This window comes from Podarcis gaigeae, assembly GCF_964106915.1.
Source record: "Podarcis gaigeae genome assembly, chromosome: 1".
Lineage (NCBI taxonomy): Eukaryota > Metazoa > Chordata > Lepidosauria > Squamata > Lacertidae > Podarcis > Podarcis gaigeae.
Window position 1 is genome coordinate 84,311,026 of NC_139678.1, and position 26,925 is coordinate 84,337,950.

The following is a 26,925-nucleotide window of genomic DNA, read 5'->3' on the forward strand; positions in this document are numbered from 1 at the left end:
ATTCAACTTTCCATTAACTACCATAAACTACCCTTTAATTTACAGTGTGTGTTTCACATTCTCAACACAGGGTATGCAGTAGCAAATTTTTTTTAAAGCATTCTTATTAAAAATCATGTTCAAATTTTAAAAAACCAAGTAAGATAAATTGCAGTTTATCTTACAGTGTTGTACTGTTCCATAAATTAAAAACTGGGCATTTGAATCTTCATACATAATGAAAGCAACTAGTAAATTACAATATGTGTGTTGTCATAATAATGTTGCATTTAAAATCCCTGTTTTAATTTTATTTTGATCATAAATTAAATCTAATGAGTTGAAGGAGTTGCATGAGAAGAATTTTACTCCATGTCCCAATACTTTTTGTCTATTTTATTGTTTGACCATCCCGTTTTTCTTGTGCTAAAGAATGTTTTCCTTTTTTGCTCTGTGGGAAACCCAAGCTATATTAAATGGAAATGCTGCATTGAAGATTCTCAGAGAACTGTCAGGTACAAAGAAACTCACTCCTCTCAGTCCCTGTCAAGCTCTATGAGAAGTATACTAATAATAGGAAAAACATTTTCAAAGAGAATCCTTAATTGAACAGAATTGGTTTGAAAAGCAAAGTGGAGAGAGGAACAGGCCTATTTGACTTGCATAGTTTTCCAGCAGAGAGCTACTTAAGGGCCAAACTAAATGAGACACCATTCATGCAATTAGCAACTGAGTGAAGGACTTAAAAATAAACAACAAGTGACAGGAAACCCCTGGCATATGGGTAGCTTTAGCTGTTTACTCTTCATAGTCCCTATGTTGTAGTTGTTATCACAGGGGGTGTGCATTGGGTGCATCAGAATAACAGCTATTATGCAAATGGAAGATCCCACCAATGAAAATAGCAGATACAGGGAGCCAGCACTAGATCAGGATCTCAGCTGGGGATGGAGTGTAGCAAAGCGAGACCCACTTTTCCCCGTGCTAGGTGCTCAATCCATATTGTGCCCTCACATCAGCTATTCACTTTAAAACACCATTCACATTATTACTAATTGCATAAATGATGTCTTCTCTTCTCTACGTAGTTTGGTTCCAATTCTCTCACCAGATAGTATGAGCTATCTAATGATTTCCATCAAAATTGAATGTGCAGTTTTTTAAAAAAACACAAACCCTTTGTGGGCCAGTTTGGGATCACCACAAACCATTTTGTATCGTGATGGGAATAACCCACAGCAAGCCTTGGTCTTGCACTCTACTGTAGTTTTCCTTCTCTAGCACAGATGCAAGGAGGATTCAGGAAGCTTTTGCTTGCTTTAGATTCACCATAGCTTGTCATTTCATCCAAAACGAAATTGTGTTTAATCTTAACTATCATTTGTTTGTAGCAAGCCTTCAACTTCAAACTATGAATAATGGAGCTGGTTTGTTGCAACAAGCCATAATTAAGATCAGGCATAGGCAAACTCAGCCCTCCAGATGTTTTGGCACCACAATTCTCATCATCCCTGACCACTGGTCCTGTTAGCTAGGGATCATGGGAGTCGTAGGCCAAAAACATCTGGAGGGCCGAGTTTGCCTATGCCTGATTAAGATTAACTGCAGATTACAGTTTGGATGCAATGCTGCATTGCGGTTAACCAAAACTGAAAGCCACAGAGGAGATGGAAGGGGGAAAGTACAAACCTGAGTCTTGCTGCAGCTCATTCCAATTGCAATAAACCATGGTTTATCTTGACGTACGAACCACCTTGGTGTGTTTCAGAAAAAGCTTCATGCAGGTTTATTAAAAAGAGTTACAGTACAAGTCCCTAGTAAGACTATAAAACACAGGTCTGTAAAAGGCTTTCTCTAACCCAAGGAAGAAAGAGGTAGGCTCTGAAATTGGATTCTATTCAAGGAGATGGTATGCATATATAGCACAGCTGCAACCTATCCCCTTGGCATCGCTTATGCAATCTTATTACTCAAATAAAGGCGCAATCCCCTCCCCATTGAAAAACAACTGAGGAGAAGCTGCTCTTGCCTTTTTTCCTTGGGCAAGGAGAATAGGATGAGTCCTACCCACATTGAACCGAAAGTAAGACTAACAAAATTTAGACATTAACTTTGCAGATTTTGCCTCTGCTTATATAAAATATAGGGATGCGGGTGGCGCTGTGGGTTAAACCACAGAGCCTAGGACTTGCTGATCAGAAGGTTTGCGGTTCGAATCCCCCAACGGGGTGAGCTCCTGTTGCTCGGTCCCTGCTCCTGCCAATTTAACTGTTCGAAAGCACGTCAAAGTGCAAGTAGATAAATAGGTACCGCTCCGGCAGGAAGGAAAATGGTGTTTCCGTGCACTTCTCTGGTTCGCCAGAAGCGGCTTAGTCATGCTGCCCACATGACCTGGAAGCTGTACGCCGGCTCCCTTGGCCAATAAAGTGAGGTGAGCGCTGCAACCCCAGAGTCGGTCACGACTGGACCTAATGGTCAGGGGTCCCTTTACCTTTTTGTATAAAATTTAAGTATTTGATAAAATTATTTTAGACAGTTCAGGCTTTTGCAATCGCCAGCCCTACATCAGCAGTCCTACAACAGGTATTGATTCATCCTCAGGAAGGTTACTCTCCATACTCTTTATCATTTGTGTGTTGCTCTATTACAGGCATAAGCAAACTCAGCCTTCCAGATGTTTTGGGACTACAACTCTCATCATCCCTAGCTAACAGGACCAGTGGTCAGGGATGATGGGAGTTGTAGTCCCAAAACATCTGGAGGGCTGAGTTTGCTTATGCCTGCTCTATTACAATACTGACACATTTACTTGCAATCTTGCCTCCCTCTGTGTATCCAGGCTGTCACTATTTTGGGTGGAATTCAATTACATACCAACATATTTGGGTTGCATAATTAAAGTTGATTTGGCATCCTTGCACAATAAACCTGTATACACACACACACACACACACACACACACACACACACCTCTTTGCAATAAGGAAAGTGATGGGAAACTGCACTGGAAAATATGGAATAACACATGCTAGGTGCGATGTCATATAACCTCCCTGCAAACAAATCAGAATGAATGCTGGAAAAAAATAACTGTCATAGAAGAGCCCCACAAATGCACAAATCAGGACTGATGCTAAATGAACAGGCAGTCTGGAATTAACAATAGTTTGTCACTACTACTAATCTGTGCCATTGACTAAACCCCTTCAAAAATATTTGAGGAAGGAAGAGTTCAGTCCATCTTGAGGTGCCACAGTGTTCTTGTATTGGCCCTGTTAATTTGGGGATCCAACCAAAGCTAGTGCATACCATGCCAAGTCTTAGCCAAAGTGCCAACAGTACTTGGATCCTGTTAGAATTTGCTTGGCAGCAGCCCAGTAAAACAAAAAAATAAAGCACAACCAATGATAACCACAAACTCAAGATTGTGACAGAAATGAAAAGACTTCATCTGGTCATAAGCATTTAATCTCAGTTTGCAGCATGCCAAGGCTGTGGAATTTTGCTGTGTATAACTTTTTAAAGGAAGGTATCAGTTCATGATTTGCCACGCAATCCTATATGGTATAGCCATTTACACTTCATGAAAATGACAACTAAAGAAGACAGATTTGCATAAAATGTGCATATGCTGATTCAGGTGCTCACTTTTGATGGGTTATTCCTGCTGCCCCTTCTTATCTTTAAACCCCACTTGGACTGCTCAACCCTTGAAATGGTGGGCTGACCTCTGTAGAATGACTATGGCGAGCATCTCCTTGTTTGAATTAACCTGTATTACTGATAATTAATATTTTATGTTGAAAATAAATTTGTCTAACCTGCTACCAGCCAGTGGTTCTTAATTTCTGGAATTATACAAAAGAAAAATGCAGTCTTCTAAAACTACTCATAGTATTTTCACATTCACATTCTTATTAATTAATATGTAACTATGCAAAAAGTGCTTTATAGGCTTTTTCTTGTGCTGACTTTCAACAATTCTGTAAGGGAAGGGTTTTGCTGCTCGCATGTTCCAACCTGGCAGAACTGAAGGGCAAAATAGAGCTTCCTCAAAATGTGCAGGTACCTTCTGAATGATGCTATAATTTCTAAACAATTTCTGTAAAATGAGAATGGTGTGCTACTTTGTATGTATTTTCTGGAATTGGGAATGCTCCCTGTCATCATTTGACAGCAACAATCTCTCTCTCTGTGTGTGTGTGGGTGTGGGTGTGGGTGTGTGAGAGAGAGAGAAAGAGAGAGAGAGAGAGAGAGAGAGAGAGAGTGTCTCCAAAAGACCAGTGGGACATAGCTGTCTTCCTGTTGTGTATTGAGTCAAAGGATTTTATATCTGTATTATTATTGTCTGTATTGCATTAGGGTAAAGCAACTGCCTTTTGGTTCCAGAGGGTACAGCTACTATTGGTTCATTTAAGCTGCTGTATTTGGATCCTCTGTCTTATTGGTTTCCTCCAAAAGGCAGGACTGTGATTGCCTGATATTGTTCCCTCCAAAATGTATCCTTTCTAGCTTGTTCCCTGTCCCTATAAATGTAGCTCTCCCCTCCTCAAGTCTCAGTCTTGTTTGCTTTAATAAAGAAGTGTTACTAGAGAACTGTCTCCAGCATATTATGTCAAGAGAGCTGAAATCACAAACCCCACGTCACAACACTTCCCATGGTAAGCATATGGTTGTCTCTCTAATTTTGTGTTCTGTCACGCTCCCCTTGGCAGCCATTTTGTGTTATGCTACACACACATACACCCCGCATGGCAGCCATCTTGTGAATAGCGCCCTAGCACTCTCTCAAAATTTGAAATGTGCCCACTAGTCCCTAGTCCAAAAAGGTTGCTGACCCCTAATTTATGGCTTATTGAAATTTATTGGAATTGTTTCAAAGCAATATGTGGCTTACAAGCTATAGCTATCTCCAACTTTAAAAATACAATGTTTTTAAACCGCTGGAAGTGGTTGAGAGAGACATCACTTTCCTTGGTACATAGATTCGCAGAACTGTAGAGTTGGAAGAAGCCACAAGGGTCATCTAGTCCAATCCCCCTACAATGTTCATCCAATGTGGGGCTCGAAATGCATTTATTTTGTTCCCTGTAACTTCTGGAATGCTTACGAAAACAGTGCAAAACCTATTTACTAGAAGCAAAAAGTAGAATTAGCATCTTCACCAGAAGCAATGACCCTTCTTTCAGAATGCCTTCAGCTCTCTGATAAAACTATTCTCTATCTCCAGCCTTTGTTACATTTCATTAACCTCGTAAACAGTTACTGTCCTTGATGATGTTATGGGATTGGCTTAAGATGTAGCTGCATAGCAGCCTTGGTGATTTATGCTGCTGTTACTGCTGGTCTTGTGGCTGAATTATTCCATTAACTTGAGAAATGGCTTTCGTGGATCAAAAAAGTTCACAGGGTGCCATGTAAAAGGACATTATTGTTGCCTTTTCCACTGTTGCAATTTAGCTTTTGAATGCTACACCTGTGCTGCACAGGATCTGGGAAGGAAGTGCTGGTTCTAGGTCTCTCCCACTGGAAGCTGTGTACTGTTGCCTTGGCCCCACATGATGTTCTAGCACTGGTTCATTAAATATATTCATTTTTGAAGGGAGGAAGAGAAAACAACAGATATATTTAAATCAAGGGAGGCTGATCGTACTGTGCACGTAGTATACTCTGCTGCCTTTTTTTAAGATTCAAAATTAATACATACCAGTCTTTCTAGGGACTTAAGCATTTTTGGCTGTTTGTTTTGTTTTGCTCAATCTTCATTAAGGGCTGACAATTGTAAAACTGCAATGTGCAGCTTAGCAGAATAATGTTTTTTTATTGTTATTGAAAGCGGAATAAATTTGAACACGGATTTTAGATGAGCCAGCACAAATTGTAGAGTGCTTAATGGTATCTATCTGCATTCAGAAAAGCATTGAGCTAGGAGAGAGGCTTCACGTGCCAACATGGAAAAGCCTTCATGCTAATGGGATTGTGCTGAGGGTTGTCAGGAGGTGCGGAGGGAGTTTAATGTCCAAGAGTGGCTGACAACTGTTTAAAATATCAACTGTGAGCTCTTATGCTCCAGGGATGTTGAGCCCAAAGCAGTTCACAAGTTTTATTGAATATCTGTCAAAACAGAAATAGGACACAAAAATGTTTGTACTTGCCTGGTGTTTTCCTGGCATTAATGTGATTATATAAAAGCAAAGTAATAATGCTGCTCAACTGATACAAATGCACAAGTTTCATTGGAAATCAGTAGGGTTAGCTTGTTGGTAACTGTGTGCAGGATTGTGGCCGAGAAGAGAAAACAGCCTTCCACATTCTTATGCATAGTATGTAGCGCCTCCCAGTCAGCCTGCGATGGAAAATGATGTGCATTGCCACTTCTTCAAGCAGAGTGAATGCAAACCTTGGCTTTTGTTCTCATTAACTGCTCTGAAATAGCTGACATAGCTACCACTTAAATTTTGTATGAAAATTTGTTCAGTGCAGTTCAGAAAATGATGCCTGCGGTACTTGACATGGAATTAACCCATGAACATGTTGCCATGAATGGAACAATGTGTGAAGGTTGCTGCTATTTGCATGTACATAAGAGGGATTATATTTGCCAGAGTTCTGCAATGTGGTGCTTCGTGCTTTCTACCCATTCAGCAGCCATATGGAAGTTATTTGGTTTAGGCTCTGTCCCCAAGCAGCCATAACTGGTATAATCCGTTGGAGTGATTTACATCACCTGGCAGGAAATGAGGTCTCTTCTACAGAAAAGGCAATTAATTTCCTGGAAATATGTTTCTTCCACATTTTGTGAAATAGGCATGCTTTCCTCCACCTCACTTAACTCTAGGAATCTCAGCTAGGGAGATTTGCACATGTAGGGCCCCTATTCAGACTGGGGGCATGCTATTCAGGATGGGCAAAGTGAGTCACTTCTGTCCAAATTTTGGAGTCCCCTGTGCCCATCTAATTGTGTTGGCATGGTGTGCATTTTCCCAGTTTACAGTCTGGTATTGTGCAGACATTTTGCGTGCTGTAATTATGGCACAGATAACAAAAAAGGTGTTACATTGGCATCTGCCCCCCCCCGGCAGCTGAGAGTGGTGGTGAAAAGCTGGCTTTCTTTAACAAAATTTGCTACAAACATAGCCTTGAACTTTTCTCATACAGCAGTAGTAAAGTGAATACTAGGGTAACAGTAACCACTGGCTGCAAGAACCCTTGGCAGGAGCTACAAACACAACGCAGAAGAGGAACTGCAGAATTTCCCTCTCCCGTGAATTAGAATCTATTTAATAGATACAGTAGTCTGAAGGGAGGGAATAGGCAACTTCTTTGCTGAATAGAAGAAATTAAAATGTTGGACTAACACTCCTGAGACTCCACTGCCCTTCTTCCCAACTTTGGCTTCTATATTTCTGGTTCTTTCTTTCCAAAAGTTGAACCCAGGGGTGAGGAACCTGTAGCCCTCCAGATGTGTTGGACTCCAACTTCCATCAGCCTCATATTAGCATAGTTATGGATGATGGAAGCATTATGTTAGCAATACCCATTCTTTAATGTGTTTCTATTCAGTTTTATTTATCTCAAGCTTTACAGTATCTCCAAAATGGCAGATCATCCTTATTATGATGTTTCTGGCAACCTATTCTTCCTGTTGTTGCTACGCTTCTTAACTCAAATTTGGTGAAGTGGGTGGAGAGTTGGAATTTGAGTGTAAGGAGATCAAAGTGCAAATTACCACTGAGTCACTAAGCTTGCCTTGGGCAAGTTGCTGTGTTGCAGTCTAACCCACCTCAATGGATTATTTTCAGGATAGACATAGCAGTTGTACAAGACTTCACATGCTGAAAGATGCTGTATAAACTAACAGTGTCTTTGTTGCTGCTCATACTCCACAGATACATGCTGGGGCTGCAGGAGAAAACCTGATCCTCTTAGAGCAGTTCTGAACTAACAGCTGCTTGCAGACAATTTTAGATATATGTGCACACACTTGCTATCTATATCTTTCAAATGACCTGCACTGGCATGCACATACTTCCCCCACCCTCTCTATCTTGCCAGCCTGGAGAGACAGAGAAAGAGAGGGAGAGAGACTTGACAGTTGTCATTCATTGTTGCTGCTTTTACCCAAGTATACGGAGCTGAGAATTGTTTTCAAGAGGCATACCACAAACTTCTTTAACTAATTCTGCACTGAAAGAGAGCTTGAGGTAAGCAGCCTTTCTGTGTAGTTCATTTTGTGTGCTTGTGCGACTGTAGTCCACCAACAGCTGCTGATTGGAGTGATGTAACACTTATCTTCTTCAGTAAATGTTATCGGCCTTGCATGTACCTTGGAATTACCGTACTTCGCTTTAGGCAGCGGTATTTGATGCGTTCAGCGTGGTGTCCAACACTTAAAATCCTGACACGCTTGAAAGGAACAGGAGCATGATAGACTAGGCGATCTTGGCTAGAGTTTTCCTCTTTAAATGCATTGGAAAGTCTGGATATCATTGTTCATTTTTGACAACAAAGCTGCCTTTGAAGGCAAATGGCTGGCATGATTCACCTCTGGTTTGGTAATGAAAATATGGTTCTGAATAAAGAGAAGTTGCAGACAGGCTGCCTTCAAAGGAGACTGGTAGTAAAAAGTAGAGCATTGTATAGTTGGAATCCGTAGGGTGGGAGTACTGATGCTGGTCTGCCTCACTGTGTGCCCAGTGTGTAATGGGAGTGAAACAGCTGCCTTTCACGGATCCTGCATGTCGGTGATGTAGCATAGATGCATTCCACAGAAAGTATGGGTTGGGGCCTGCCAAGAACATGTGCACCACCCAAAAGTACTGAGAAAGATGTCCAAAAGAGAATAGGTGGAGGCTGCTTTTCTCCAAAAGATCATTTGATTTGAATTTTCTTAAGGGGAACAATGGATTGTGAGAACCCAGTAGACTGAATTACATATTGGAAATTCATAAATTTAGATGGGAAAATCATTTGCATGCTGTTTCTTTAAACTTAAAGGGCTATGAAACCCTGGTCTGACCTGACAGGGAATAAAGAACTTTGCTGGGTTCCAGGACAGAATGCAATACTCTTCTGAAGATTGTATTTTGATTTTGTGTTCTCAAGTCTCAATTCTAGTAAATCTGGATCAGGAAGAGTTCCTTCCTTGCTAGTCCTGGGTACTCTTGGATTCTTCCCAGCACTGGCCCTGTGGTGCCTAGCTCCCCTGCCTTTATACCCCTCTACCTTCCACGATGATAAACAGTAAAGATTCCACTGCCACCCCTAAAATAAAATAAAGTGAAGTATATGGATGTTGGAGACACCATTGATGCAAGGAGGAAAAGGGAGCAGTTTTGAATACAAAGTTATTCACTTTGGATTTAGTGCCTCTTGGCTCCATTTGCTCACCCAGCAAAAGGAGCCAAGAGACACTGGATCCTGAATGGAGATCTGTGTACTTAGTGGAACATTTTTTTTAAAAAATACCCCATTTAATTAGCACTAGTTAATTAGTTTAATTTAATGGTGCAGGAAGCATTCCCAATACACATTACTTATACTTCTGTACATTGCCTGTGACAACAGCAAGTCACAAAGTGCTACTATCAATGCCTGCACATGGATGTACATGGGTGGGGTTAGAGGAGAGGCTAGACCAGGCATAAAAACCCAGATAACACTGCTGGGTTAAGTTGCAGGGGGTTATGCCTTAAGTGGGTGTGGCTCAGTTCTTCAACTGACTTTTTGGATTCTTGAGAAACTTTCCTTTCTACTGCATAGGTTTCTCAAAGAAGCGAAAGTAAGAGAGGGACTAATGTTCAACCCATTTTTACTTCTGGTAAACAGGTTTTGCAGCGTTTTATATTCTTTCAAAAACCTGATTGACCATAGGTAACAATGGGACAAAGTAAATAATGCCTCTCTCAAGGCATCCAGTTTTCTCTAAAACTACTGCCTCAGACCCTCCAAGTGTCCCTATTTTCCAGGGACATCCCTGTCCCGGTTTCTGATTTGATCCTGGAATGTCCTGATTTTTCTTAGGATATCCCTATTTTCATTGGAGAAATGTTTGAGGGTATGGAGATATCCAACCCCCGAGCCATCTGAAGGCAATCCTGTATAGGAAAGATTTTTAAAAAAATGTTTAATGTTTTATTATGTTTTTATATATGTTGGAAGCTGTCCAGAGTGCTGGGGCAAACCAATAAGATGTGTGGGGTATAAATAGTAAAATTATTATGGAATGGGACGTCCCTATTTTCATCGGAGAAATGTTCAAGGTATGTGTGCCTGGCTCCTGCTTGGGAATTGGAATGTTCATGTATTCATCCATACACATGTTCTATACTTCCTGCAAAAAATTAAAATCTTTTAAAACTAATTCAAAACTTTCTCTACATGGGAAAGTGATTTTTCCACTGTCCAATAGTTTCCCATGATATTCACATAAGCGGGGAGCAACCACTTGGAAGGGGCAGACAAAAAAGGGCCTCCCTGGGATGATGAATACAGGGTCTGGGCTGGTTCATGAGAAGAGATGAAGTTTCCAAGGTTCTGGGACCCTGAGCCACATAAGGCTTTATAGGTTAAGCCAGCACCTTTAATTAAGTCCAGAGATAATTGGAAGCCAGTGCAGTTGTGCCAGAATTGGTGTTATATGTTCAGACCTTCTTGCGTTGGTCAACAATCTAGCTGCCGAATTCTACATCAGGTGCATTTACTGCATATAATTTCTTAGGCGAAATTATATAATTCATTTTTGCTTGGGGGCGGCGGGCATGTTCACATGTCTTCCTTTAGCCATTTGTTCATCCCACACTTTTCAACGCATTTCTCATCACTTTCCAAACTGCAAAAAGTCAGGTTCTTTTTTAAAAAGTGAATTAGTTGCACCAGGATGACAGAGCCCTTTAATCCACTTTAAATGCATTCCCCCCAAATAGTGACCATGTGGAGGCACCTTTGCTCTACTTCAGGTAGAGGATGCCCATTTGACTCACAAGGTCATTTCTGCTAAACCAAGCCAAGCCCATCTGCCCTACACCTGATGTCATATGTGACAGCAGATGTGGGACTATTAATGATCTAGCTTAGCCAAAAGGGACTTTGTAGGCACTTCAGCTGAATGGCAGTGCCCACAAAGCCCCGTTAACAGTGCTCCACAAGCCCCAACTGTCAACTGATGGTTGGGTATTGCACAGAGCATTGCAAGGGTCTAATGAAATTCTTTGCGATGTACTCCACCATACCTCTGTGGGCAAAAAACCAAAGAGGTCCCTTCTGGCTAAGCTAGATCATTAGTTATCAGGTCAAAGATGGGTGGGTGACCCTCCCCACCTGTCAGACTTGGCCCACAAGGGATGGGGGAGATAACTATCTGGCTTGCTGGCCAGATCCAGCTCCCCACCCCTACTTTACTTTTATAAGTAGATATTGTAGCCCAGCCTTCCATCTTAATATGGAATTACGGTATAATGCTGGCCTGAGGATTGTTATTCGGCTCAACATCCCTGGATAGTACTAAGTGCCTAGCAGCTTGCAGCATATTGAATTCCCTCGCCTGGCTTCTTTCTTTCCTTCCTTCCTGAAGTTGAGGCCCTTAAAATCACTCCTCGTAGGGCTCTGATAAATTGCTGTGGAGACAGCAAACTTTTCCTCTTCCTTACTGCACAGGTGGCTGTTTTGTCCTACATTCCATCCTAGCTCACTTCCTGTTGAGGGCTGTTCTAGGGTCCTGTTTCAGTGATCATAGAAGCAGTTCCAGTACACAGAAATATCTGAACACTCGGGTATCCTCTGATGACAGGAATGTTGGAGCTGGGATGGTATTATTAGAATAGTGTTTGGCAAGGAAGTCAGAGCAGGGAGCGTGTTTACTAGAGAGCTTTGTGCCCAGGCCAAAGGCATTAAAATGCTTCAAGATCTGCAAACAGATAAGAGAGAGTGGAGAGAAAGTACTTAAGATGGCAGAAAAGGTGGCTATAAAAATAATCTCTATCTGGTGGGAATTTTTGGTCCATTTCATAAGACAGAAAAATCTCCACTTCAGGGGACATGGCCTAGAAAAGTTTTTACTGGTACAATTGAACAGGAAGACACAGCTCAACAGCAGGGAACAGCTGCCTACACATAACTGCTGACCAGACAGAGAGAATCTTGCAAAAATAACTTACCTATCTGCACAATTTTCCATATTTATACATCTGTCTGTGTGTCCACCTTTTCCTCCTGGACTCACTTTGCCGACGTGGGAAGTGATGGAGAATGTAAAAAGCGGCTTAGTCATCAACTTGAGACAATAGTTTATAAGCTGGCATGAATGTCTTCGTGACAACCTCAGCCATCTCCTCCTCCTTTGCACACCTGTTTTAATTAATTTTTATAATGAAATGTTTTTAGAATGTTGGATTATTTGATTGTTTGATTATTTGATTGTTGTTAGCTGCCCTGAGCCCGGCTTCGGCTGGGGAGGGCGGGATATAAATAAAAATTATTATTATTATTATTATTATTATTATTATTATTATTATTATTATTATTAGTTTACAATTCTGCTGCCATCAAGTGACATGGAACTGCTGAGATATTTCACACTGTTGTGGCTCTCACCTCAGACTGTGTTTAAAGGAGTTCTGGTCAAAAGGAAATGCCTGTCATGCGTAACTAAAGCCGAGGAGCAGTTATAATTATAAGTGTAATAGGTTGCTATCACAGGTCCAGTCTCTCATTCCTTTCACCGAAACATAATCACAGGACAGGTTGAAGCAAATTATATGTGCCACTGTATAGGGTTAGAGCAGCTTACCTGTATGCTTTATTATGCTGCCTGTGAGGTCTGGCTGAGGGAAATACACAGAGTGACTGTCAGACAAATTTTATACCTGCCACTTAAAGTGCTTTTGAGCTTCTTTCCATCTGTTGGTGTGAATGTGTGAAATACAAAAATGCTGTTTTAAATTGATTGTATGGGGGGGGGTGTTAATTGATTGATGACTAATGAAGGAAGGTGGATTTATAACTTCTGTGTGTTTTTATGTCACCTGTGAAAAGACACATTCTTTCTGCTTTTTAGTACCCCACCCATCATTTTCCTCATCTCACTATATGTATTTGGGATTCCCCCCCCCCCCCACACATTTTAACCTTGGGGAAGGCCTCCTTATGTCATAGTTAACAGGCATAGCTCTCTTGCCCAGTTCCCTCTCCTTCCCCAGGGCTGTCTGCTTCATACCATCTCCTTTGGTATTTCTCCCCTCCGTCTGGTCTGGGTGAAACTTGACAATCTGGGGTCAAGCTCTGCCAGTTGTGCTAGCATTTGTTTCCTCCAAGATGATTTGCAAATGCCCAGAAGGCTTTTCCAGACTGTGTTCATTTCAGGGATGACCAGAGAGTGGTGAGAGTTGTAGGAATTCCCATGGATGAAATCGGTTGTTTTCCTCTCAGTCTTGTTAGTTACACCGGAGGGGCAGAGAAAAGGTGAAGGAAACTGCATTGTGGAACAGGTAATAGTGAAAGAAATGGTGGCAAGACGGGGAGGAGAACGGGGCAGGCAATGAAGAAAGGTCAGTACCCAGTGTTCGGGCTCTGGCAACTACAATAAGCGATAGGATTATATTGGAGTCTGGTCATAGGGAAGTATGGACCAGCATCTGAGAGAGGCAAGTAAGGTGAACATCTTTTGCTTGAGCAGCTAGACATTTAAAGTAGGAGACCCATGATTTCTAAGTGGTGATAATGCACACTCACTGAAACAAAGGAGGATTCCCAAGTGCACTGTGATATGCCTGTGCTAGATTATGCCAGTGTGATTTCAACCTAAGTGTGTGTGTCAGGGGTGAGGAAACTATTGCCTTCAAGCTGTTGTTGAGCCAGCACAGAGATGTTGAGAGCCATATGTCCTCAATCCCTGGAATATGGGCCATGGAGTATGTCTGTGCATGTGCATGTACAGATGAATATGTGCATATATAGACTAGATAAATAGAAGCTGTGGAGAGCAACCATGGGGTGCTCGAACCAGAGTGGGAGAAGAGAGCAGTAGATGTGAGAGAACAAGGTGGTTATCCACAGTGCAGCTGTGAGCAGACTTTGAGAAATATTGTCCCAGAGGAAGAGGTAAATATGAAAATAAAGATAAGCATTATTCGTGGAGTCTCCCACCCTTACATGTTCCCACTGTTTGCTGGGAATCTGGCTAGTAAACAGATAAAATGGGGGAGAACATCCTCTCATAGGCTAGCTGAAAGATAACTTTTCCTTCAGTCTGATACATTGGGAATGTGGGTCTTGTCTGGTAAATATTGAAGAACACTAACACACCAGCAGAATTTTTGAGTCTTTTGGCCATACTCTCAGCAATCATGGATCACATGAGCACTTACTAAATTGTGTGAGACATTAAATCCTTATTAGCAGCTTAAACATAGCCTTTTAGCCATAATTTCACATTTAGGTTTGCTGGGCCAATTTCTCCACTTAAGAAGATCTGATCAATTAAATGTGTGTTGCTTGTGTTCTGCAAAGCCCCTGGCTTGAAGCATCATGCAGAAAAAAGGATACAGTTAAGAGAAAGTGAAACACACTTTAAGTCTCACTGAAATAACAAAATAAAATAACACTGTGTTTAGATCATGCTGATTTCAGTGGATTGTATTAGTTGGGATTGTAAAGAACTATGAGTTGAACTTGGATAGAAATTAATTAGCCACATTAGTTTAGTTTTCTTAAATTTTTCCATCACTTACCATGACCAAAGGAAATCCCAAAGAAACTGAGCAGAAAAAGGGGAAAAAATGAATTCTGATAAACTATGCAGTGTAACAGTAGATAATGCAGTTTCTGTGCCCTATCTTCCCTCAGTTTATCACAGGTGTTACAAGAAACAGTAGTGCCAAGGGAGAGAAGCAAATCTTCAATAACAGGTAGCTGTGCTTCTGTTTTAGCGTTAATTGCATGTTTTGGTTTTGTTTTGTTTTGAAATCCTAAAAGAGCATATTTGGTCCAGGACTGCAGTCTTTACAAATGTTTCAGGAAAGAGGAAGTTTTGAGTATGTCCATTCTCTTGTAGAAGGCCTTGTATAGATTGTAATGCTATAAGGACAGTTTATCTGTAACACTGTAGACAGTTGGGGATGCAGGGATTTCTTGAGCTGCCCTGCTTTCACTATAATGCAGCTATAAATTAGGGATTTAAAGGCTCAAAAAATTGCATCCCCTCTCCAAAATTTTCAATTTGATTTGGCAATGCATAATCAGAAGCATCTAGTCCACCTTGACGGATTAGAGCTACCAGAGCAGGTGTTTTGGTTTCATTTTTTCAGAAAGTTGGAGGTGGTTTTGTTTTTATTCTTTTGGAGGGGGAATGTAGTGCCAACACCCTGAAAGGAAATGCTGATCTGATTCCTGGAGAAAAAGTGGTAGGAATCCAATTTGGAATTGAGTGAGCGTAACTGTTTCCTGTTATTGAACATGCCTTTTTTATGCAACATATTTTAGCGTATGTATTTCTGGATTAAACTGATTTTTAAGATCCTTTCTGGACTGGTTTTATGCCTGGTTTTGGAATAAAAACTTTTGGTTGCATTAGTGCATAAGTAGCCAAGGCAATGCCTTCAAAGTGTTGTTATACTACAACTCCCATTATCTCTGACCATGTTGGCTGGGGCTGATGGGTGTTGCAGCCCAACAACAACTTGAGAACATCAGGATGGCTCCTCCTGTGTTAGTGGGTAACCCATATCAGTAAATGGACATAATGAGTGTGACCTTGTTGATTGTCCTAGGCCTCTCACATAACTTGCAGTGCAATTTACTATGGTATCTTTCTGGGTACTTTGTGGTGGTAGGATTAGGGAACACAGTCTTGCAGTGGTTCTGATCATTGTGGAGGATTGATCCTAGAAGGTGGTGCTGGGAGATTATAGACTTTCTAGCCTTTGGCATTCAGGGTGCCACAAGTTTTCATCTTGTCCCCATTGCTTTTTAATATCTGTATGCAATTACTGAGAATGGTCATCCAGAAGTTTAGGCTGAAGTGTCACCATACACTGATGAAATGCAGCTCTACCTCTCAATATAAGCAACAAACCTGAGGAATTAATGTGGGTGAACAAATTCAGTGCAGATAAGACAGAGGTGCTGTTGACTCAGTGCAGATAAGACAGAGGCTCTGTTCCTCTGCGTGACTATAGTCAAATCTGTTTGGGACGTGGTTATCCTTCCTTGTATCCTTACCCCTTCCTTCCTGGATTTGCTGGTTGTAGCTTTTTTGCTGTTGCTTCATGGTGAATGGAACAAAGCTTTCTCCATTCACTTGTAAGGAGCAGGGAAAGGGGGCTGAAGCAGGAAAATCCCTTTTGCGGGAAATCAATCCCTACCCTTGCATACAATAAGATATGGCAGATTGTATAGGGTGAAAATCAAGTTTTAAATTTTGCCTAGGATTGCAAAAGAGCTTGCACTTGTGTGCATTATCTGAGCTTTTCTTTCTGCTCTTTTAGAAGGTTGAAGAAGGCAATCAGGATTCATGTTACGTCTTTCCTCCCAAAAAAGGACAGAAAATGTGGATTGTGAGAAAGAGAGAGGACCAGTCCTTCTAGCCCCTTCCTGTGTTCTTCCCAGTGTGAATTAATTTTCCCCTTTTGGAGAATATAGTGTCTACAACTCCATTTCTGTGTCATGCCAAGCCCACCAGTAGCCCACCCACCCTGTTCCAGAAACAGGACTTCCATTTTAGGCATGCGCACAGGCATTTGTTTACCTGTCCATTGCCATTTTTTAAAGAAAACAACAACAATGAACTATGTTTTCTAGTCTAACAGACTTGCACAAAACAGTAGGTTAAAAAATAAGAAAGTGTGTGTGTTGTGCCTAGATGCACAAACAGTCCACCAATGGAAGTAGAGAGAATAGCCCCCACCCACATTGAAAGAACCCACACTATGTGCTTCAGTATGTCCACAGTTGGGTAACATGAAAAACATGTTCGCCCCCCCCCCCCCCGAAAATCTCAGTTAAAGTTGGGAGGATGGAGAACAATGCCAGCACAGGCTGCCACTTGAATGAGGACAGTTTCATGTGGACAACCTGAAAAATATACACACATGGGATGCATCGATTCCACTTCAAAGTAAATCCTGAGACTAGCAGAATGTTTTTCTGAAAGCTCCACACAAAGGCAGGCTGTGCTATGCGAAATGCAATCTTCCTGTAAGTTATATCCCCACCTACTGGGCACAGTTAACTCTGATGCATTCAAATACCCTGCTGGTGGCTGCTGCAATATTTCATAACGTGCAGAAGCCAGGAGTTAGAAAAATATGTAAACGGCAGTTGTGGCTTGCAGCTTCCTTGAATTATCTTGAGGTGTCTTGTTTTGCTTTTAGATATGTGTGTGTGTGTATGTGTGTGTTTTGGTGGCAGTGGGAGACTAAGAACATGTTTTCCTGGGAGAGGTAACACTTTGCTTTGCTTCCCTTCAGGGGCCTTTTCATGCTAACTAAAACAAGAACAGCAGCCAAACGCCCAGAACTATGACATCGGCCACTGATTTTGATCACTTGGAGATTCAGCAGCAGTACAGTCGGATCAACGCTCGCTGGGACGCATCAGACGATGAGCTGGACAATGACAACAGTTCTGCTAGGCTGTTCGAGAGATCTCGGATCAAAGCTCTGGCAGGTACACACGGCATTGCCTCATGGAGACATTTCTTTATATGCTGATCCCTAACTTTTCTCTCCTCACTGAGTAGTAGCACACGTTGGTAGGATCTGTTTTTGCTGCTATCTCTTCATTTTTCAAAGAGCCCTCTTAAGAGCTCTGCACAACCTGCAGGCCGCCAGCTCAATTACCAAGCACCAGTCTGCCAAGTTCTTGATGGCTTCTCTGTTTTTGTAGTCCCAGGCAGGCAGGAAAAAACAAGAGCTTTCTTAAGACTCTGGCAGCCTAATGTATGTAGCTGGTAGGTTGCATTTGGCTTGGGTTGGTCAGGTTGTCTGGGATTGCCTTAGAGCCTAATATTATGTTAGGTGGTGCTTATATGATTCTTCACCATAGGCTAGTGTCAGAGCATCTTGGAGGCTTTAATGTAGCTTTGCAGATAAATACTGAGGCCATATATCACCTGCTGTGGCCATCTGCCCCTCTCTCATCCATCACTCCCTCTTACTACCATCATATCAAGGACAGTTTCTCAAAGAGAAGGGGAGAGAGCTCACACACTTAAGTAGCTACATAGCAGGCTGCGGTTTCCCCACACCTGGGGAAATGCTGTATGGCTACAAGACCCTGCAAGCACATACTCACATGCACTTGGAAGGAAAACAAAAGACAAGGTGTATGCAGCAAACATATTGCTGTATTGTGTTTCCTTTGTGGCCAAAAATCAGGTGCAGAGAGGTCTGAGTAGGCAGGTGGCAGTGGGAAAGGTGGACAGACAAGGGGATTTGTCAAGTCAGGCACCCACTAAAAGCTTTGTCTTCCAACTAGAAAGCCAGTGCTTGCAGAACAAGACTGTTAAGTGTTTTTAACAGGCTTCTTTGCGCTTGGGAGAAAGAGAGATGGAACATACATTACCTACTGAACCGCATAACTTTGGGCACAACACAGCCGTGTGGAATGAATGAAAAGCTGAGTATAGACAGATGAAAGTGGTAGGAATTTATGTTTAGGCCAAGGAAAGCCTCCAGTTCACTGAGAGAGGAGGCAGAAATAGTGGGAGATTCTATTTGTGAATCTACAGGGGTTCTCTATTTAAAGGGATATTGCTGTATATTACAGGCCAGATTGCAAGGGCAGAAGAGTGGCCACCTAACTTGGTAGCCTGCTGGATGAAAGCAAGAAACTCTCCCCATGTTATTCCTATATCTGGCCTGAAATCTCTAATTTTTAGCAGAAAAAAACACATTTCAGCCTTGATACAAAATGCTAATTTCAAACCAATACAAATCTAAACAAGCTTCAGACTTGTTTAATTATTGCAGCTTCCAGCCTAAGATGTTTAAGGTTTGTAGATCTTGGAAGTGGCAATGAAGCTTTAACAAATGATCCTCAAAACAGCTCACATTTGCAATGTAGAAACATAGTACAAGAATTCCATATGATGAACCACCTGCTGTATCTTCATGTGAATTGTTCAGTTAATAACTGGGGTGCAGGATGATAGTTCCCAGCCAGCATTTTAATGCTTTATGTGCAGCCTTGGTCCTCTAATGAAGGCTTGAATCCGACATGTGCCTCAAGTCACGACTCTTAACAAAATCTGAATTAGCTGAACAATAAACTGAGATCATATTGTCTAAATATTACTCACTCCCCAGTTCACTTTTGTATTTGAACCCATCAGTTTGGCTAAATAGAATTTTAAGCCCTTGGGAGCCTGGAGCTCATCCAATTAAGTCGGGTGGGTGGGAGGAAGAATCTAATGCAATTAGAGGGGTCCCTAGTCAAATGCACTTTCTCCCTGCAGGGGAAACGTGCAATAAACAGGCAGTAATGTTTCTTAGCACAATATATTGGGGAATAGGGGAAGTGAATTCTGTGTTAGAGGATTCTGGGGGAAATGGGAGAATGAAGCAATAATAGTTTACTGCAGGTACGCTCCTCAAGAATTTGGAATTGCCTGCAAGCTTCCTGTTGACAATACACCATGTGGTAAACCCAGTTGCCTGGGTCCTAAGAAACAAGTTTTCTTTAAGCATGCCTTCTGTGTGGCTTCACAGCAAGTTCAAATGATGTGGGTTAATTATTTCTGAACCTACATTGGGTGCTTCCGGATGGCCTGTTTTATTGAACATTTATCCTGATTTCTTCTTATGGAGATTAGATAATGTTGGCTATCTAATGAACAGCCATTCCAGTTTGTTTGCAGGGAGGTTAGATGATGTGTCAAACCATTATCCTGCACTTTCCAATATATTTCCCCATCACTTTCCTTAGCACAACCTCCCCACCCTGCTCCCCATCTTTTAGGGAAGTGAGTTTGTTGCACAAGACCTCCCAATCAACTGCAATTTCACAATCTGAATTTGCCAGTATGTGATTGGATCCAACCAGAAGATAGTGACAGCCTGGAAGTCACCATGATGTACCATGACTGTGAGGACAAAAGAGTGGTGAAAGGGATGGATTTTTCTTTGAGTAGCAGGCAGGTGTGCCTTGTGTTTGTCAGAATGCTTGAAGGCCAATGAAGTGCCTGAGAGCTTATCCACACTCACCTTTCCTCCACTGTTTCTAGGCATGGTCCATGATTTAAAACATTGTGTCCAAGCACCCCCTTTTTCTTTTTCTTTTCTTTTTTGCTCTGGCATTTTCTCGGCAAAAAGCTGCTCTTTAAAGTTCAAAAAGAGCAGGGCAAAGAGCAGGAAAGAGCAAGCCAAAAGGTACCGGTAAGTGTGGATAAGCCCTGCATATTACTGTGCCCCAAAGCACAGTTTGTCCCTTCTTCAGATGGGTTCAAACAGTACCCTGCTATTATCAGTGATTCTGGTAACTGCCATAGCTATTTTAGTCACTCTGACACATGACTTGAGAATTAGGTTTTGGAAATTCCGGTCTTGGATTCCTGACACATCGCAAGCCCTGTACCCAGTAGCTAGCTTTCTAAAAGCTGCCTGCTTTTAAAATGGGAGTGCACCTTAGTTTCTTTCTCTTTCATGGTTGGTTCTTGCCTTCCATTCCTCACTTTACACAAAGGAGGGGGGGGCAGAGTGAGAGGAAAGGCTTAGGGTAGTTTAAATTAAATTACAGTGATGATGCAATTAGATGAGCTGTGTATTGTTCATTTAGTTTTCTGGTCCTGGGAAATGTAATTAGCATCAGAGTAAGTGTCAAATTGTGCACATGCTGCACCTAATAAAAAGTTCTCAGAACAAATTCAGACTCTCTCTTTAATTGATCTGTGTAACTGAGCTTCAAGAAGTCTATAAAAGTATAATAGTGAAGAAGCCAAGTTCAGGAACATATCTTAAACAGCTCTTGTTCTTACTGCAATGTCTTTTTAAGCTTCAAAGATCATTAGTGTGAAGGGCAGGAGGCAAAAATACTGTACTATTGATCAAGCAAGGACCAAAGTTCAGTATCCTAATACTGAAACCCTAATATTCAAATCAGGCCTGGCCAATCCAGAGCTTCATACTGCCTGAAAGTCACATTTGCCAGTTTTGCAGAGCCTTGTTTCAGAGCCTTAAGGTGGTTCTGATTTGTCAGCAGATGCAGTCTTGATTGGCTCAGCCTCAGCCAATGTGATCCCCAGTTCAAGGCTTTATGTCCCTGTGACAGAGTGGGCCCTTGAGGGTCACATGCACCACACAAATTAAATGGAAATGTAAACAGCTGCTGTCACAGAGTAGACTCCAGTGTGGGCAAACCCCCAGGGCAGCCATACTGCTTTGTTTCCAATAAGTGCATGCCCAGTAGCTGCCTGCTGAAATGTTATAACTCCAGAATGGTATTCTGGAGAGTAGTGGCAGCTGGGCTTTGGAACTTGAGTGCTAGAGAATAATAGTTATAGGGGAGGTACAAGGAACTGTGCAGGGCACTAAATTCTGACCTTTACAAAGCTCCTGTCTGGCTTTGGGGATCTTACCAAATACTGTCCAAACATTTAAACTTTCCTTGGATGCTATAAGGCCTAGAAGCTGACTAGTTTTAAAACAAAAACAAATCATTGAGATTTTCAGAATACAAAATTTCCCACTGCATACCAGAGTTTGCACCTGTGCAGCAGCTTTACAGAATTTCATGTGGGTGTGCATTTTTATTATGAGTGTTTGAGTTCAGTGACTAAGATAGTCTTCTCTTGTTTTCAGATGAGCGGGAAGCCGTGCAGAAGAAAACCTTCACCAAATGGGTGAATTCCCACCTGGCACGTGTGACCTGTCGCATTTCTGATCTCTACATGGACCTCAGAGATGGAAGGATGTTAATCAAACTGCTGGAGGTTCTTTCTGGAGAGCTGCTGGTAGAATTCCCTCTTACTTTCGCTCTTCTATGGAACTAACAGTGCATAAGATACATGAATTCTTGCCCTAAGGAAAATAATAATGCTCTTCCTAAGTATACTTCTTGGATTACAAAATTCTTCTTCTGCATAGAAAACAAGGTGCAAATTGTGTGTAGAGCATCAGGAGTAATGATTGTGGATACAGATTTTTCACAGCATATATTGGTACCGGGAAGCCATTTTGTGTTTCCGATTTTGGAATTAGTTTAACCTGTAAAGTTACTCTAATGCAGGCTGTTTTTCAACAGCCACCCCTTGCGTGCTGTCCTTCATCTTCTCCTTTCAACACATGGCACATTGTAATCTAGATGAGATAAGATGACCATTGGAGAACAAGATAAATGAAAGATTGTGCTTTGGTGTTGTGGACTGGGTCTCACAAAAGTGAGCTTTGTTCTGGTTCCATGGTTGTATGATATCAGATTTTATATACACATACTATGTTTTGCATTTTTTGCTTTTGGGAACAAAAAGTAGGCTGCACGTTTAAGTAGGTGAGAAGAATTAGTAGGCAACTTTGTAATATGTAGCTGAAATGTATGTATGTTCTGCGTATTTGGAAACCTACCATTTGTCATAATTTTAGCAAAGGTTTAGAGTCTGCGCTATTGAGCAGATCCCCTTTTGCTATTGCAAGAATTAGAATTTGTTTCTTAAAAGAGAGTAGATGCAATGTGGGTGTTCTCCCTTCAGGGAATTAGGTGATGGCCAAAAACTCTTAGAAGTCTAAATACCACCTTTTCCTCACTTCATAGCCCAAACCCACCAAGGGGCGCATGCGGATCCACTGCCTGGAGAATGTGGACAAGGCCCTGCAGTTTCTCAAGGAGCAACGGGTACACCTGGAGAACATGGGCTCTCACGACATTGTTGATGGCAATCACCGTCTGGTGCTGGGCCTTATCTGGACAATCATCCTGCGCTTCCAGGTGAGTTCTAGGCCAGATTCCCACAAAAAGACAAAGAGGAGGTTAGCAGTAGGATATCATGTTCTGACAGCAGCTATAAACTAGGGTTTATACATGTTGGCAGATTACTATTTGGGGTTTTCATATCCACACTCTTGCTTGTCTAGGGTTGCAATATTTCAGAAAGTGAAAATCTGGACAGAAAAGTTTTTTTAGTTTTGCCCAAAGTTGATGAACTTTTTTTTGCAAAATCAGTAAAAAAATGAAACAAATGATGTTTCTGAGCAATTTTTAAGGGAAATCGGCAAAAACAACACTGCTGACATTGGTTGCCATACGTTCGGATTTTCCCGGACTGTATTCTAGGAATGTCCAGGAAATTCCAGACATATGCCAACCCTATGCTTGTCATATGCTGAGAAGTAATTCTTCCAGGCTGGAGCAAGTTGCCAGCGTAGAGTTTTTATAGAATGGATGAAGCCATGTCTTTTATTGTATGTTAATAAATGTTGCTCCATTGAATTGTAGCCATTAGCACTTGACTTTTCACGCCACTAAAGGACACAAAGAAAGCAGAGAAAGAAGCAGGGAGATCTTGCCACCCAGGGATGGGAAAGTCTGCTATGAGGCTTGGAGGAAGAAAGAGCAAGCATACTCCTGAACTCTTGAGCTCCTAAGGCATGAAATTCCTCTCTCTCTTTCTTATAAAAGCAGCATCCCCATCACTGTCAAAAGCCCTGTTTATGGTTTCCCCCAGCTCCACTGGAAGGTTTCAGTGCAACTCTCAATGACAATTTCTTCAAGGATGAAATGTTGCTTCCATAGTATTGTAACTTCTGCTGCATCGACCATTGTGCCAGAGATAAGGCTGTCCCATAATCTGAGTATGTGTGCTAGAATTGCTCTCAGGTGTCATTTTAGGCTGGATCATGTCTATTTGTTCTGGGGCTTGTGCAAACAAGTTACACATACAACTGCTTCTGTGGGCAGCAGCTAATCCCTTTTTGGTTGTACTAATCTGACCCATTGTGATATGAAAGGATGCTGGTGGTTTTCAAAGCAGTTCAAGTGTAAGCCTTTTTGGAGCAAGACTCTGCCTCTCTGCACTGTCCAGCACAAAAGCCGACATGCGGCAGTTTATACTTAGCAATGTTAATAATACCCTAGCTGAGAATCCATCTTTTTTTTTTAACGCTGCAAATAAGATGTCAGGAGAAGAATGAAATGTTTGGTATGTTTGCAACTCATTCAGTGCAAACCTATGCATGTTTACTCAGAAGTAAGTCTCACTGTGTTTATTGGGGCTACATAGGATTGCAGCCTGAATCACTGGGAGACCAGTGACTGAGGGTAGGGTGGGGTTTTTCTTCTTACCAGAAATAGGCGCCCTGAAGTGTGCCTGTCTTACAGTTTTACATTGTATTATAACATTTATATTGGATTTTCAACTTTACGTTATAAATAATTTTGAGAATTTAACTTTAGTGTGCGGTGGTGGATAATCTAACCACTCTTATGTGATGCGTCAGATGTGCAGAAACAGCCAGATCCTGAACTTCCCCTTGCCATCCTGTCAGGCATGGTCCCTTGGAGTCTTTTTAGTGGGAGGTGATCTCTAAATGGCCAGCGGTAGACAGCATGGTGGTTAGATCCTTATGAATAAGGGTAGGGTCTAGGTCAGTGTCTTAATGACAGAAGGGCCAAAGCTGGGCTTGGATTCAGAGGTTGACTAATAATTTTGGAAATGACATCAGAAATATTTTGCCAAGAAGCTTGTCACACTCCCACCCTAAATGTATAAAGCTCCCTCTCTTGTTGCGGCCCCACCAACATTGGGATGAAGTCGCAAAGGTGATGCGAGAGAGCTTGACCAGAGTCCATTGCCAGCAGGGCACTACCTTCAGCATTGCCTCCTGGACTTTGGCCAAAATGGTCTTTATAGGAGGCTTTGCCCATATTTTACTCCAGGGGTCTTCATATAGTGTTGAGCCTGGGTCGTATTCTCATGCCTAGTGCAATCCATCTGCATTTCCCATCTTGCAGTCAATCAGCAGTTTATAAATAAAAGAAACAGAACCCTTTGAGTACGAAGCAGAATGTTCAAAAACCCTGTTGAAGCACAGACTAGTCACTTCCTTGAATAACCTTTTAAGGAACGTCCTAACCTGTAACGACTTAAGCCAGGAGTGTTTAACACCTTGAAACTTGTCATGTAAGACATTCCTTGTATAGGTCTCCCTCTAGTCATTAAATCTCTAATTTTGTACAACCCTTTTTCCTTCCACCCCTGATATGGAGCATATGTATCTTGAAAGTGGAAAGCAGGGTGATTAAGAAAAGGTAATAAGAGGGAGTCCCTGGAACAAATAATAGTGTTCAAGGTGGAGTGGAAATGGCGCTGTGCAAAGTACACTTTGGAATGGCAATATTGTTCAATAGAAGAGGCATCATAATCCATTTACAGTGCAAATTCAGCAGATTCCCCCTTCCCCATGTTGTAATGATGTGAAACGACTGTTACCTTTGCTAAGTTGTGTGTGCTGAGAACCTGAGATGCACATACTAATACACAAAGCATCTGTAGTGATAGGCCTTCAGAGTGGAATATTTCTTATTTCAATTTAGATCCAGGACATCATTGTTCAGACTCAAGAAGGCCGGGAAACCCGTTCCGCGAAGGATGCATTGTTACTCTGGTGTCAAATGAAAACTGCTGGGTATGATGACTGCTAATATTTCCAACTCAGTGAATGCACGGTAAACCGGTTGGCTTAAGCCTGCAGAACCAGCAAGGGAAACCTGGATGGGACCATGAAGTTGGGCCATGTTCCTACTCAGTTCTTACCAGTGATATAACTAAAACTCTCCATCAAAGTATACCACAAAGGAGAGAGATCTTTCAGGGCTGTGTCATAAGGTTGTTTTAAAATGGGACATATGACTGTTTTTATAATTGTCCTCATAATATTCTCCTTTGTGCCACAACGGCCCCGTTCTCTGTAAAGAATCCAAGCACAGCTTCTCTCCCCTCCACCACCATTACCTTGGTATCTTTCGCTTTTCATGAAGGCTTAGGCCTTGTAATTGATTCCCTGTATTTTTGAAGGACTCTCTTTTGGATTGTCCTATGTTTGGGACAAGGTGAAAATATTTAAAGTGTCTTCCAACATTGCACTTTGGTGGGTATACAAATGCTCGCAGTGGAGGGGAGCAAGAATCCCAGGCAGGGCATCTCTGGGGGCCTGTTCTTCCAGCTCTATCTGTAATGTAGCCACTGCACATGCTGACGTCTTGTTTCAAGTGCCATGAACAGAGTCATTTGTGGGTAGACTGATAATGCATGGAGAACTCTCTAGAGGGCTTTTTCATTTATCACTTTATATGCTTGAAAATCTACTTCAGGAGGGTGCAAAAAGCCCAAGCATCCCATGATATGTTAACCTTGACATGACTATCTCAGCGCAGATGAAACTAGGAGCCAGAACATTTCCGTTTTCACAGTGAGGAGAATCAATTGCAGGAGTAGCCCCTCTGATCCTCATCATTATTATATTGTTTTAAAATGGGAAATCTGCTTCCAGTATGATTAATGGAGCATATATCTTTGTGTATTTTTGGAGTGCATAGAAGGAAGTAGCTAGAAAGGATGGAAACAGCCTGTGGGCCACAGTCAGCATTCCCCCAACCCGGTGCCCTTCAGATATTCTGAGCTACAACTCCCGTTATCCCTAGCTATGCTGGTTGGGGCTAATGGGAGTTACAGTCCAAAGCAAGTAGAAGGCACCAGGTTAAGGAAGGCTGAGCTTGTCCATCCCATGGAATGCTAATTGGTCTTTGCTGGTCTTAAAGCAGAATTCAGGAGCTACCAACATGGTGCCTTCCAGAAGTTGTTGGACTACAACTCCCATTATACCTGACCATTGGCCATGCTAACTGGTGCTGATGGGAATTGGAGTCCAACAACACCCGAAGGTAACCATGTTGGCTACTCCAAACCTGGATGATCAGAATTGTCCATCCAGACCAAACATCCTTCTTTTTATGGAGCAGCAC

At 41.9% G+C, this 26,925-nt stretch overlaps 1 protein-coding gene across 31 annotated transcripts in view; it reads left to right on the forward strand.

Annotated features, from left to right (window-relative positions):
* Positions 1 to 26,925, forward strand: part of SPTB (spectrin beta, erythrocytic) — an 89,986-nt gene that overhangs the window by 17,077 nt on the left and 45,984 nt on the right. For 14 of the 31 annotated variants that reach the window (XM_083726682.1, XM_083726692.1, XM_083726675.1 and 11 more), the window contains 4 exons: positions 17,442 to 17,640; positions 21,771 to 21,922; positions 22,720 to 22,893; positions 25,498 to 25,589. In XM_083726682.1, coding sequence (XP_083582808.1) covers positions 17,493 to 17,640; positions 21,771 to 21,922; positions 22,720 to 22,893; positions 25,498 to 25,589 — 566 coding nt within the window. In that variant the 5' untranslated portion in view covers positions 17,442 to 17,492. Of the gene's footprint in view, positions 1 to 7,845; positions 8,184 to 14,820; positions 14,883 to 17,382; positions 17,641 to 21,770; positions 21,923 to 22,719; positions 22,894 to 25,497; positions 25,590 to 26,925 lie in introns of those variants that run through there. The other 17 variants (XM_083726695.1, XM_083726685.1, XM_083726672.1 and 14 more) reach the window with 4 other exon arrangements.